General features: G+C 40.1%; 1 protein-coding gene across 1 annotated transcript; it reads right to left on the bottom strand.

The window, feature by feature from the left end:
* Nucleotides 1-3802: 3802 nt before the first annotated feature.
* LOC149846034 (GRAS family transcription factor) lies at nucleotides 3803-5881 on the bottom strand. The gene is made up of 2 exons (XM_089990317.1): nucleotides 4509-5881; nucleotides 3803-3836 (listed from the first exon to the last, which is right to left on the bottom strand). The coding sequence occupies exons 1-2, from the start codon at nucleotides 5879-5881 to the stop codon at nucleotides 3803-3805; spliced, it is 1407 nt and encodes a 468-aa protein (XP_089846443.1).
* Between the last annotated feature and the right edge of the window lie 8988 nt (nucleotides 5882-14869).

Here is a 14869-nt window from a genome sequence, read left to right on the forward strand (position 1 = left end):
TTTTGGTATCAAAGCCAGGTTGCAATCGGAGTTGGGCGTTACGAGAAAAACATAGTAGGAGAATTGCCGAAGCATACTTAATTTTATTTTTTTTAAGGATAATTTCTGAGTAAGATTGGTATGGCAAATAATTCCAATTCTCTCAATTTGTCTCAATCATTAGTGTCGATTTTTAATGGTGAAAATTATGAATTCTGGAATATGAAGATGAAGACTTTCTTTATCTGATAAGACCTCTGGGAGTTTGTTGAAAATGATTATACAGATATTGAAGGAACAAAAGCAGCAAAAAAAATTGATATAAAAGAAACCCCAAAAAGGGATGCAAAGACATTGTTAGTACTACAACAGGTTGTGTTCGAAACCATTTTTTCAACTATTGTCGGTGTTACAAAGTCAAAAGAAGCCTGGCAACTCTTGAAACAAAAGTTCCATGATGACAAAAAGATCACAATTGTTAAGCTTCAAACCTTAAGAAGAGAGTTTGAAGTGTTTTTTATGAAAACCAGTGACTCAATTCAAACCTTCTTTTCTAGGCTCTCTACTATTGTAAATCAGATGAAGACTTTTGGTGAACTTTTAGATGATCAAAAAGTAGTAGAAAAAGTTTTAAGATGTTTGCCTTCTAAATTTGATCGTATTGTTACTGTAATTGAAGAGTCCAAGGATTTATTTGTGTATTCTATTGATGAACTAATGGGGTTCATTTTAGCCCATGAGCATTGCATAAACAGGTCTTCAAAAAATTTGTTAGAACGGGCTTTTCAATCTAAAGTTGAAATTCCAAAAGAAAACAATAATCAGTGTGATCAAAGGGGTGAAGGTAGAGGTCGAGGACGAGGAGGTTTTAGAGGAACCTTTTGTGGACGTGGAAGAGGTCGAGGAAGGTTTTATGATACTTCTCAAAGGAATGATGGGACAGAAAAAGGTAATCAAAATATGTTCTTTAGAGAGAAACAATGTCATTTTTTAAAGAAATTTGGTCATATTGAAGCCCAATGTTTTGAAAAGGCAAAGCAACAAGTAAATTTTGCAGATGAAAATAAAAATTTGTTTCTTGCAAGCATGAATACTAACAGTTGCAAAAGTGAAGTGTGGTTTGTAGACAGTGGTTGTAGTAATCATATGACCGGTGATAGAAGCCTCTTTAAAAATATTGATGAGATCGTGAAGTTGAGTGTGTGGCTTGGGGACAACAATAAAGTAGACGTTAATGGCAGATGAACAGTTGCAATCAAGACAAAATCAGGTAATGAACAATACATTCAAGACGTATATTATGTTCCTGGTTTGGCCCAGAATTTACTGAGTGTAGGGCAATTTGTTAAAAAACGCTGCACTATTTTATTTGAAAATGACGTCTGTGAGATTAAAAATAAGAATGATACAATTCTTGTAAAAATCAATATGGTTCAAAATAAAATGTTCTCACTTGAAATGATCAAGATAGATGATTGTGCCTTTATGGCAAATAGTCCTGATCAATCTAAATTATGGGATTTGAGGTATGGGCATCTTTATTTTAATGGTTTGAAACTTTTGCATCAGAAAAATATGGTGGTTTGCCAACCATTAATTGTACGAATGAGATATGTGAAGGGTGCGTTTATGGTAAACAACACTAATTATCATTCCCGGTTGAGAAAGCATGGAGAGCTAATGAACCTCTTGAATTAGTTCATGCTGATATATGCAGGCCCATGAGAACTCCTTCATTAAACAATAGCAAATATTTTTTTGCTTCTTACTAACGATTTTACTAGAATAAGTTTGGTGTACTTTCTTACTCATAAATCTCATGCATTTGATAGATTTAAGGAATTTAAGTTCCTTGTAAAAAATGAAAAAAGGAAAACTATAAAAATATTGTGCACATATGGAGGAGGAGAATTTTTGTCTGATGAGTTTGGTTTGTTTTGCAAAGATCATGGTATTCGCAGACAACTGACAGTAAGAAAGATACCACAACAGAATGGAGTAGCAGAAAGAAAAAATCGTACAGTGGTAAAAATGGCACGCAACATGCTAAGTGAAAAGCAGGTGCCTAACGAGTTTTGGGCATAAGCCGCCAACACTGCAGTACATATCCTAAATATTTCTCCAACAAAGGCAGTTCGAAACAAAACGCCTTATGAGGCCTGGTGGAATCGAAAACCAAATGTAAGTATGTTGAAAGTATTTGGCAGTATAGCATATGCTTTGATTGATTCTTCAGAAAGAACCAAGTTAGACAAAAAAAGTGAAAAGTGTATCTTTGTTGGTTATAGTAATGAAATTAGGGGATATCGTCTCTATAATCCTTCTTCTAAAAAATTGATTATAAGAAGGGATGTTATTTTTGATGAAAAAGCTTGTTGGGAATGGGCCAACAGTGAAAGCCTAAAGTTGCAAATTAATGAAGGTACACCATAATCAAATCATACTAATGGAGTATTATCTTCAGAAACGTCAAGTATGAGAGATGAATATATAGAAAATATTGAGTCTACACTTGATGAGGACACTTCTCCAAAAAAGGTACAGTCTCTGGAAGATATTTATAAATGTGTTTTTGCTTTTGTCATAGTAAAACCATCATCGTATGATGAAGCATGTGCAGATAAGAAATGGATAGATGCAATGAAAGAAGAAATGGAGGTCATCAAGAGGAATGACACATGGGAGCTTTCCAATTTACCACCCGGAAAAGAATCAATTGGAGTAAAGTGGGTTTACAATGTCAAGTATGATGATGGTGGAAATGTAAAAAAGTATAAGACAAGGTTAGTTGTTAGAGGGTTCGTGCAAAAATATGGAATTGATTTTACTGAAATTTTTTCACTTGTTGCAAGATTTGAAACAGTAAGAATGATCCTTGCGATTGCAGCTCAATTTAAATGGAAGGTTTATCAATTTGACGTTAAGGCTGCATTTTTAAATGGTTTTCTAAATGAAGTCGCGTATGTTGACCAACCACTTGGATTTGTTGTTAAAGGAAAGGAAGAAAAAGTTTATAAATTAAAAAAGGCTTTATACGGGCTAAAACAAGCTCTGTGTGCATGGTATAGTTGCTTTGATAAATTCTTCCACTAAAATGGTTTTCAAAGAAGTGATAGTGAACCTACACTCTATGTCAAAGTAAATGAGAATGAATTGCTCATTGTCAGTGTCTATGTAGATGATATTATCTACACTGGTTCTTCATTTAAGCTTATTGCGGAATTTAAAAATAGTATAATGAAAGAATTTGAAATGTCAGATTTGCGGTTGCTATATATATATATTTTTTTTGTCTTCATATTGTGCAATCTAAAGAAGAGATTTTCGTGTCTCAAGAAAAGTATGCATTGGAACTTCTCAAAAAATAAAAATTGTTGAATTGCAAAGTTTGTGAAACTTCGATGAATTCGAATGAGAAAATGAGTTTGGAAGATGGAATGGCAAGAGTAAATGAAAGATATTTTAGAAGCTTGGTCGGCGGATTAATGTATTTAACTCACACTCGGCCAGACATCGTATTTTCGGTCAGTTTGATTTCAAGGTTTATGCACAATCCATCTGTGCAACATCTAAGCGTAGCAAAAAGGATTCTCTATTATATACGGGCAACAATCAATTATGCAATTTTTTATAATCATGTTACTAAGTTTAATTTGATTGGATTTACTGACATTGATTGGTCAAGCTCAATAGATGATCGAAAAAGCACAAACGGTTTTGTGTTTGGTTTTGATTCAGGCGTTGTGTCGTAGTGTTCAAAGAAGCAAAATTCAATAGCGTTATTATCAGAAGCAGGATATATTGTTGTTATATCTGCTACCTGTCAAACAATCTGGATAAGGCGTGTTTTGAAGGACCTGCACACAGAACAAAAACTTTTAACTAAGCTTTGTTGTGATAATCGGCCTATAATTTTTATTGCTAAAAATCTTACCTTTCATTGTATAACAAAGCACATCAAACTTAAATATCATTTTATAAGAGATGCCAGTTGAAAAAGGTGAATTAGTGTTGAAGCATTGCTCTACAAGTGAACAAATTGCTTATGGTTTCACAAAGCTGTGATCTCAAAAAAAATTAATGTTAAGAGAATCCATAGGTGTGCAAGAAGGGGGAGAAAATATTGGTTAATGTAAGGCTATGAGAAAAGGTATTCAATGCCCACCATTAACTTGGTGCTCAAGGTAGAAGAAAGTGGGTAAAAAGCATCCAATGCTCATGTTTGATTTTTGAAGAGCACTCCTGGTGTAAAGTCCTAGTATGTAGGAATTTGCTTTTTAATAGAGTCTAGAAATCCAAAAAAAGGTTTTGCATTTTTTTTTGAGTTAGTTTGCATAGGTACAACAAGTTAGTAAATAATAATTTTGTTGAAATATTTTTTTTAGAGCTGCCGTGTTATTTGATATTTCTTGCTGCCTTCTTTTCTATGTAATTTTGCTTTTATTTCGTGTTTCCTTGGCAGGCATCCCCGGGGCCTCCAGATAGAGCAAAAGGAGACAGGCTGCCCTTTCCAGCATAATAAGGCACACCCTTCTTCCACCTTCATCTCCCAGTTGGAATCGTGCTTCAGCAACACCCTCCCGCCATCCAACACTAACTCGCTAAACGGGACCCCCACGAATCCGGCCTCCTGCATCCTCGCCGCCCACTCTTCCCTCCGCTCGTTCCTCTCCCCGCCGCTCAGCAACGCCATTCCGGCCTCTCCTTCCATCACCCTCCGCTCCTCGCACTCCCTCCCTTTGAAAGCCACGCTCGTCGAGTCTAGGAACTGCCACAAGAACTCCACTTTCCTCGCGAACCTTGCCAGGAAGCCGCCGGACGGATGATCGGCATCGTTGTCGCTCAGTACGACGACTTCCGGTGAGAGGTCTCTCAGAAATCCTAGGAACCCTTCCATCTCCTCCTTCCCCTCGCCCAACTGGTGCAGCCGGAACTGCAGGCAGACTGCCAGCCTCTCCCCTTCCTTCACGCCGAGGTCGCTGCCGGTCAATGCCAGGAGCTCTCGTCGGACGACTCTGACCTCGAGGCTGGCGTTGACCGACTTGGCGAACAGCTCCAGCCTCGCCGGGAAGTCATCGTCCGGAGGACCCGCAGCGAAGGGAGCTCCAGCAACGTCGGCTACGATCGTGAGGCGGACGAGGGACGGAGGGCCGCCGTGTCGACGCGCAAGGGCCTCGATGAGCGTCGGCCATTGGACCCCGTGGGAGACGCCGATGTCGACGAGGTGGACCACCGCGGTGGCGTCGCCGGAGTCGGCGGCGGCGGAGCTGAGGGTTTCGAGGAGGGCGGCATTAGCGAGGGTGTGCGCGAAGGTGAACCAGGGGCTGAGCTCGTGGAACATCACGAGCGTGCGGTGAAAGAGCCGCGGCTCGACGCCAGCGAAGGCCGAGCATGGCGAGGGCTTAGGCTCGCCGGCGAGCTCGCAGGTGATCGCACGCAGGCCGTGGCCGGCGAGGCGCTGGTTGGCATCGCCGGACTCCGACGAGAGGTCACGGAGGACGTAGAGGAGGTGCTGCACCCGCGCTGCACTCCGGCTCTCGATCGCCGCCGCGCAGAGGCTGAGCAGGCGCTCCGCCCACCGCGACTCCCTCCCGGGCGTCGACGATGATCGGGCCGAGCCCTTCCCTCTCGGCCCGTCTCCGCCCGTTCGACGCGACGTGCCGTAGCCGCTGCCGTCTTTCCGGCTGCGTTTGACCTGTTGCTCCTTGTTGCGATTCTCGCCGGAAAATCTCGCCGGGATCCCAGCCGGTTCGTCGCGGGAGAGGTCCCACAACTCGTAGTCGTAGGGGTCCAAGTCCAACAAGGGAGACAAAAACTGATCGTCGATGGGGTCGGCATCGACGGCCTCGAGCCATTCTAAGATGTCGTAGTGCGGTTCCGGGCTTGGCGCCCCGGAGCTCATTTCTCTCTCTCCAAAAGGTTTCGCAGGATATTTTAGATGCGGAAACAACGTTTAAATAATGTTTAATAACGGGATAAAATATGTGATTAGTACAATGACCAAAATGTCCAAGGAGTTTTTGCGCTAATACTGGTGCCTCGCGAGTGGTAGGAACCGTAAAAGTTTTGGAAATGTATTGGCGTTTTTAGAGCGGGAGTGAGAACAACGTAAACTTTCATTTCATGCCAACTAGAGATTTTATAAAACAAGATGTCCATGATCTTGTGAGCGTTTCAAATGTTAAATAAATGGAAAGCTTGCACGCTAGGGAAGAGATGTTGATGTATTTGTTATCTTCTTCTTTTTTTAAAGGCAAGCTGGGGTTAGACCGACTATACCAGTGGGTTTTGAACGTATACAACACAAGGTGACGTGCATTAGCTGGGTGGAGAAATTTAGGTTTCTTTGTCTATTTCCATGGATTGTAGTGGCTATTGGAAGCTAATTCCATTAGAATTAAGAATTTATTTTTGACGCCCACACTTAGGTCACGTTTGGAAGTGGGAAAGATGTATGAAAGTGGTGCACTAATTGAAAATTTCTGTACAATTAAAAATTCTCTTTGAGAGAGTTTTTCTTAAAAAGTATATTTTTTGATAGAAAACATTTCTCCATGAGGAGAGAAAATGGTGAGATCCACTGTCTCACCACCACCACCCACAATCATCCACTCTTTGAAAAGCCACCCTCCTCACGATGATTTTTCACTATTCATCACCACCATTATCTCACCACTACCACTCACCATCACCCACCTTCCGAAAAATGGTACCGGAGAAGCTCTACCACCACCATCATCACTATCATCCATCTCACCATCACTACTATCCATCCACCAGCACCCACCTCTTGGAAAATCACCCCTGCCACTATCAATTGCCACCATCCATCACTACCCACCATCACTCACATCCAGAGAATCTCTACCACCATCACTTCATGATGATTTTTTACTGCCATCATCCATCACACTATCATCCACCTCTCAAAAAACCACACTGGAGAAGCTCCACCACCACCACTTCATGATGATTTTCTACCGCCACCATCCATCACACTATCATCCATCTCTCAAAAAACCACATTGGAGAAGCTCCACCCCCACCCTTCCTCCTCTCTCATTTTTTCACATTTTCCCATTCTGTTTTTCTCATGCTACACAAACAAGCGAACATTTTTCTTTTGAAAAACTTCTCGTATCAAAATTTTTCATAGGTAAAACTTTCTTTTCCTATAAGAGTTTTTCTTGCTTGCAAACATGACAGGAATTTATTAGCTGATATGCCACTGATTCTTGTTGCTTGTGAGAGATTTTTTTAGGCGTAGTTGGTTTCGCTCAGTGTGCTTTTCATCAACCAAATATAAGACAAAAACAGTGATGTAAGCAGAGGAAAGTGATGCACTAACAAAACATAGTTGCTGCATTCAAGGAGAAAGAAGACAAAGTAATGAGACTTGTCTTGTTTTGAGGTCCGACTCATCAGGGATTTTTAATGTTTTAAACGATTGGGACACGGCAGGTTTGGTGGAGTCCGGTTCCACTCATCCCCTTCTTAGTATCCCTCTTAAATCTTATGATACGAGTTGTTATGATTAAATCTGATTCTATAAACGGATTTAGCATGGTTGTTTAGTAAGAACCTACCTTTGGATCGTTTCTTTTCAATGAAGAAAATATGATTTTTTAAATCACAAAATTTTGTGTTTTGTCAACCGATTGTTGATTTGCCAAAAAAAAATCATGCACACAAGTCGGATTTTGGTGATTTAAATGTCAATCTTCAGTAAATGAATGATGTAGATCAAGTCTATAAAGTCGGATTTGATCAAAACAACTTACATCAATGAAATCTTAACGAGGGGTATGAGGATAGGGATGACATAAGGGAAGAATGGGACCCATTTGGGTTTGGTGTTCACTTTTTTCCCATTTAGAAAGGTACACGCTCTTCCTGCTGGCAGAGGGAAAATATAAGAAAATAATAATCTTGGCTTCATGTGTGTAACTTGAAAAATGCTTGGGTATTTTTATTTTTATTATTTTTTGGATTACCTGACCAGAGAACTGCCGACTTGGGCCAGGCTTGGATGGATGCGTTTTCACCAACCATACCACTGAAAGTGACCATGCAATTGGCTCTTTGAACCTTGACAAACCATTCAGCGTCAAGTTTTAATCACTCCAGCCCTCTTTCGAGGGGTGCCAACTAAAAAATTCACTCTATGCAAGCCAACTAAGATCCAACGGTCAAAAGAAAATGAATTTGTTGCTGAGCTTTCCTAAGATGGCTACGTTATGATCCATAAATCAAGAGAGTTAATTTTAGGATTTCACATAAGTCACTAAGATATTTTGTGATGATCAGTGGTACATAGCCACAATGTTGTAGCATGAACTCATAATCTATGTGCCTTCACCATTTCATTTTTCTTCTGTTCCTTGAATAGCTAGGGAGCTAGATCTGTACGGTGAATGTTTTGTTCACTCAATTATGATGGATGTGATGTTAGTTTTGTAGCCTTTTATGTCTGTTTTGTTTGGGACGGTTATTATAGATAAATCCTCATATAGGTTTATATTTAATTATTTCATTTGTAATTATCACATCTGAGAGAAAAAGGTGGTCGTACGCAACATACCTTTCAAATGGGTATATCCATCGATATTGCACAGGGCCACCAACCCTTAGTTCATATGCCAGATGTATGATCAAATGTTCCATAACATAAAAAAATGCTGGCGGAAATATCTTTTCTAGCAGACAAACAGTGGTAATGACAGAGTTCTCGAGATTTTTTACATCTAATACTACGACCTCCGATGCGCACAATGTTCTAAAAAATCCGTTCAACTCAGACAATACCCCCCATATAGGTTTGTCTAACATATCATGGAATGCTAAGGGGTATCAATCATTGCATAAAGATATGACAATCATGGCTCTTTAACCCATATAATTGTCCATCGTCAATCTTCACAGCCCGAGCAATGTTAGAGACATATCCATTTGAAAATCTCAGTTGTCTCAACCATTGACATACATGTTTTATTTGATTAGGTCCGAGCACGTACTTTGTCTTTGGTTTCAGTACTTTGCCATTATACTCTTTGAGTTCCAATTCTGGTCTTTTACATATTAATTTTAAATCCATATGAGCCTTCGAATTATCCTTCATTTTTCCTTTAACATTCATTATTGTATTGAACATATTATCAAACACATTTTTCTCCACATGCATCACTTCCAAATTATGTCGTATCAATAAAGTCGACCAATACAGTAGTTCCCAAAAAATAGATTTCTTCGTCCAATTGTGATCCTTCCCAAATCCACAGAAGGGTGTAGGACATCGGGCATCTGTTAATACATCTGAAAAATATTGCAATCTTCTTAGAATCTCTATGTCAGACAATCTTGAGGATGAACCTTCCATTTCAGTTGTGCCCGCTTTAAACGCATTCTTTTGTCGTCGGAATGGATGGTCGCTGGGTAGAAATCGACGATGGCACTCAAACCAGCAAGGCTTCCTTCCATGCCTCAATCTAAAAGCTTTGGAATCCTCCATGCAGTACGGACAAGCCAACCTCCCATGTGTGCTCCAACCAGATAGCATACCATATGCAGGGAAGTCACTAATTGTCCATAGAACAACGACTTTCATGTTGAAAATTTTTTTTTTTTTTGCATCATACGTGGTAACACCGTCATCCCACAGTACTTTTAGTTCATCAATCAATGGCCTTAGATATACATCAAGATTTTCGCCATGTGAGGTCGGACCAAGGATCAACAAAGACAAGAAAAGATTTGAACGTTTCATACACAAGCTTGGTGAAAGGTTCTATGGAGTTACAAATACTGGACAACATGAGTATGGAGTTGATCTACCTCCAAATGGATTAAATCCATCTGTACAGAGACCAAGTCTAACATTTCGCACTTCCATAGCGAAGTTCTGATGAGTACGATCAAAGTGCTTCCAAGCTTCAGCGTCTACAGGATGTGTGATCTTGTTTTCATCGTGTCGAACTTTATTTGCATGCCATCTCATGTGTTTAGCTATCCTTGAAGACATATACAATCGCTGCAATCTATGAGTGATAGGAAAGTAGCGGAGCGACTTGTATAAAACTTCCTTTGATCTCGTGCTACCATTGCCTCTTGTCTTTGGCTTGAACCGAGGATGCCCACATGACGGGCATGATATATTGTTTTCCTGCTCCTTGAAATACAACATTAGTGATTTGGACAAGCATCAATCTTTTTGTAACCCATACCTAGAGCGTTGACCATAACTTTCGCACGATAGAAATTTTGTGGCAATTTCTCATCTTTGGGCAACATACTCTTCACAATCATGCACAAACGGTCAAAACATGATTGACTCAAATTATACTCGGACTTCAAATTCATTAGTTAAAGAACTGCAGACAAGATAGTGTGACTCTCACAACCGTTCCAAAGTGGCTCATCAGCATCTCTAAGTAAATCATAAAATCTACTAGCTGCATCGTTTGGTGATTCTTCATCTACGACAGTTCTTACATCACTAGAACTCATAGCAGAACCCAGTTCTGTTCCTGCGGCATCAAATATCAAATCCATATATGGATTATCGTGCACCATATTCACCCGTGCATCAAAATCGTTTCTAAAGTCTTCTCCATGAAACGTCCAGTTCTGATAATCACTCACAAAACCCTTTCTGTATAGGTGATGTCTAACGCTATGAGGTTCTACAAATCGATTATTCTTACAAATCTTGTAGGGACACCTAATCTGACCTGTGGGATCCACTGTACTGACACTTGCTGTTGCAAATTTAATAAAATTGTCAATACCATCCATATATTCATGCGATAATTCATTGTCCACTATCTTACGGTACATCCATTCACGGTTTGCAGTCATTTTCTTATGATGTTACGAATAATAGCCTAACGAATTAAAAGGAAACAATCAGAATGCTACGATGAAGAACATATCAAATTTATCATGCAATATATGATGTCATACAATAACAAGAATTTTGATGCATGCATTGATAACTTAATATTTTCATGTGCAAACTATTAATGACACAATACAATCATTTGAAACATGCTTTCATTATACAATTTTACATGAAAGCCATAATCAAATTGAAAGTAACTACATGCAAGCATGAATACAATTATATCAAGCATTGCAATACATCGTAATCATTCATATCAAACAAATGGCAAACATGTACCTGCAGCAAACACACTTCAATATCTCACTAACTACTACCATGCCTAGCATGGACTCCGTACTCCAAAAATAAGAACACTTCAATATTCATACATTAAAATCATGCTCAGCATGATCTTCGAACTCCAACGAAGCAACCCTAAATATCAACAACTAAGTGAGTGTGTGAACAATAAAGTGTTACATCTAATAAATTAAATAACATGTGATACGCTTGCATCACTTACTCACCACGGGTATTTACTCGATTTGCATTGTTTTTTATACTTACTTACCACAGGTGGCTGAGCACGAGCTGGTTCCGTTGAAAAATCTGCAAAAAAAAACATTGTTTTAAAATGAAGTCACCACGAGAAAAAAAGTTGTTCTGGCAAGGGGTCGACTCCCCTGTTGTTCCGGCAGGGGGTCGACCCCCTTACGTAACATAGGGAGTTAACTGACCCCCTGTTCGTACAGGGGGTTGACCCCCAACCTTTCCGCCAGTGAGTCGACCCCCTGCCGGAACAGCAGGGGGGTCGCCCCCTTGCCTGAGCTGGAAAGGCTTGACCCCCTGCCTGTTACAGCAGGTGGTTAAACCCCCTGCTGGGGTCGACCCTCTGCCGGGGTCGACCCCCTGGCAGAAAGGCAGGGGGCAGGGGTCCCCTGCTGTTTCGGCAGGGGGTAACCCCCTGCCGAAAAACGCATGGGGTTAACCCCCGCGTTTTCACGCAGGGGGTTAACCCCCTGACTTTCCGACAGGGGGGTCGACCCCCTACGTTTTCGGCAGAGGGTCGACCCCCTGCCGGAAAACGCCGGGGGGGGGGGGGGGGTCCTTTACCTTTCTCCGAGCGGCGGGGCCTGCGGACGGTGGGACCGGCGGACGGTGGGATCGGCGAACGACGGGAGCGGCGAACGGTGGGACCGACGAACGACGGGAGCGGCGAACGGCGTGAGCGGCGAACGACGAGAGCGGCGAACGACGAGAGCGGCGAACGGCGAGAGTAGCGAAAGAAGAAAAGGAAAAGCTGTCTGGGATTAGGGTTATTCGAAATTTAGCGACAGATTTAATCCGTCGCTAAGCCCACGTAAATCAAATTTACGAAACCTGCGACGGACGATACGTCGTCGCCAAGTCTGTCGCTACTTAGCGACAGACTAACGTTTGTCGCAAGAGTCGTTGGTAAATCGTGCGGCCGTAGCGACAAAATAGTATGTCGCAAAATCTGTCGCTAAATAGCGACGGACTGGGCGACTAACTATATTCCGTCGCTAGTTTCGTATGTTTCATGGAGTATGGCGACAGATGTGTTTCGCTCGTTAATCCGTCGCTACCGTCCGTCGCTAACAACGTATTTTCTTGTAGTGTTTCTGTACCACGACAGAATTACAGGCCACCGACACCGCCCTTTCAGTTTTTCACCTGTTGTTCTACTTCTCTTCTGACCTGCCTGTAACATAAAATATCAAATCATAATTAATTGCTATATATAGTAATCGCTACACATAGTAATCACTATAATAGTAATCGGTATACCGAGTAATCATTATTTATAGTAATAGCTATACAGAGTAATCGCTATACATAATAATACCTACAATAGTACACTACGACATCCAATAGCGATTAACGTACCTTGGTCACACTTTTCTCCTCTTTGTCCCCTCCCTTCCTCTGTTTTTGTACTTCTTCCTTCATTCGCTCTTTCACGTCCATCCACTGCTTTTTCCTTTCCCTTTCCTTATCTTCCGCCTCCTGCTTCTTTCATTCCATTTCCTTATCTTCCTCATCCTCCTTCTTCTTTCTTTGTCTTTTCTTCTCTTCGTCGTCCTCCTTCTTATTCATTTCTCTTTTCTTCTCTTCCTCGTCCTCCTTCTCCTTCCTTTGTCTTTCCTTTCCTCCCTCGTTCTCCTTCTTCTTTCTTTGCATTTCCTTCTCTTTCTCTTTCTCTTCTTCTCTTCTTTTGTCTTTCCTTATCTTTCTCATCCTCTTTCTTTTTCCTTTGTCTTTTCTTCTCTTCCTCATCCTGAATCTGCTTTCTTTGCCTTTCCTCTTCATTCTTCTTCAATTATCTTTGCTTCTCTTCCTCCACCTCCTTCTTTTTCAGCTGTCTTTACTTCTCTTCCTCTTCCTTTTTCTTCTTCAATTGTCTTAGCTTCTCTTCTGCCTTCTCCTTACTCTTCCTTTGTTTTTCCTTCTCCTCCTCCTTCTTTTGCCTTCGCTTCTCTTCCTCTTCCTTTGCTTTTCCCTTTCTTCTTCCTCCTTCTTCTACCTTCGCTTATCTTCCTCCTTTTTATTCTTCCTTTGTCTTTCCCTCTCCTCCTACTCCTCCTTTTGCCTTCGCTTCTCTTCCTCCTTCTCCTTATTCTTCCTTTGTTTTTCCCTATCGTCCACCTCCTCCTTTTGCCTCGGTTTCTTTGGCTTTTTTTCATTATCCTCTTTCTTCATTTCCTTTTGCTTCTCTTCGTCATCATTCTTCTTCTTTTTCACATGTACTTCTTTCTCATCATTCTTCATTGGATTATCATCTTCAATATCTAAAGAATTAGGCTCCGCTCTATACTTTACCAGCAATTGCTCCAATTTCTTTGTCATTCTTAATCATCATTATTTTGTGGTATGCTTCTAATTGCTCATACAAAGCATATTGTTCAATGATTTTGTCAAGAGATTTCCCCTCTAACGATGAAGTGTTTCTTCTCTTACGAATGTAAGCCATTGGTAACCTGCACAACACAAAAACTCATCAAGAAGGCAAAGGGTGCTCCGACGAAAGAAGACGAAGCGTTAGATTTTTTTTAGAATGTTTATGGGGTAATATTGCGAGGATCTCCTTTTATAGCAAACGAGTTTAATGCTTATAGAACCCGCCAAAGATTTTATAATAAAATAACATATACCTTAAAGTGGTTCACGTTTTAGGCGGTTTACGCAATGATGTCTTTGTCGGGCACAAATCGATATGAAAATTCTTGTTGATAGCTTATAAATCAATATACAAAATCAGGATAGAAATTGATATTAAGAATTAAAACAATATCTTAAATCGATATTAAGAATGAACATAGAAATTGATATTAAGATTCAGAACAATATCTTAAATCGATTTGAAAATTCATATTGAAATATTAAAAATCAATATTTAGAATCAAAACAATATCTTAAATCGATATTAAGAATCAAAATAATATCTTAAATCGATATTAAGAATCAACATAGAAATCGGTTTAGGGTTTTGGGTTAAAGTGTTTAGGGTTAGGGTTTAGGTTTAGATTTAGGGTTTAGGGTTTAGGTTTTAGGGTTAGGGTTTAGGGTTTAGGATTTAGGGTTTAGTAATATATTAAGGGTTTAGGGTTTACTAATATATTATGGGTTTAGGGTTAAGGGTTTAAGTTTAGGGTTTCGGTTTTAGGGTTAGGGTTTAGGGTTTAAGGTTTAGAGTTTAGTAATATATTAAGGGTTTAGGGTTTAGGCATTAGGGTTTACAGTTTAGGATTTAGTAATATATCATGGGATTAAGATTAGGGTTTAGCAAGATATTAAGGGTTTAGGGATTAGGGTATAGGGTTAGGTATAATAATATATTAAGATATATATATAATGATTTATAAAATATTAAGTGCTTTCTAGTGTCGATTTGTTAGATATTGTAGTATGTAATTGAAAACCGTGAATAAGGAATTAACATTGTAGTGACATGAGGTGGCCATTTGCGTGTTCAAATCGTTGTTTATTTAG

Source organism: Nuphar pumila, chromosome 2, assembly GCF_984573655.1.
Source record: "Nuphar pumila chromosome 2, dmNupPumi1.hap1.1, whole genome shotgun sequence".
NCBI classification, from domain to species: domain Eukaryota; kingdom Viridiplantae; phylum Streptophyta; class Magnoliopsida; order Nymphaeales; family Nymphaeaceae; genus Nuphar; species Nuphar pumila.

Excerpts from the sequence above, each read along its gene's own strand:
- LOC149846034 (XM_089990317.1), bottom strand. The coding sequence starts at position 5,881 with ATGAGCTCCGGGGCGCCAAGCCCGGAACCGCACTACGACATCTTAGAA. Across the intron at positions 3,837-4,508 it reads GAGATGAAGGTGGAAGAAGG|GTCCTTCAAAACACGCCTTA; the intron begins GTGTGCCTTATT and ends TTCTGTGTGCAG.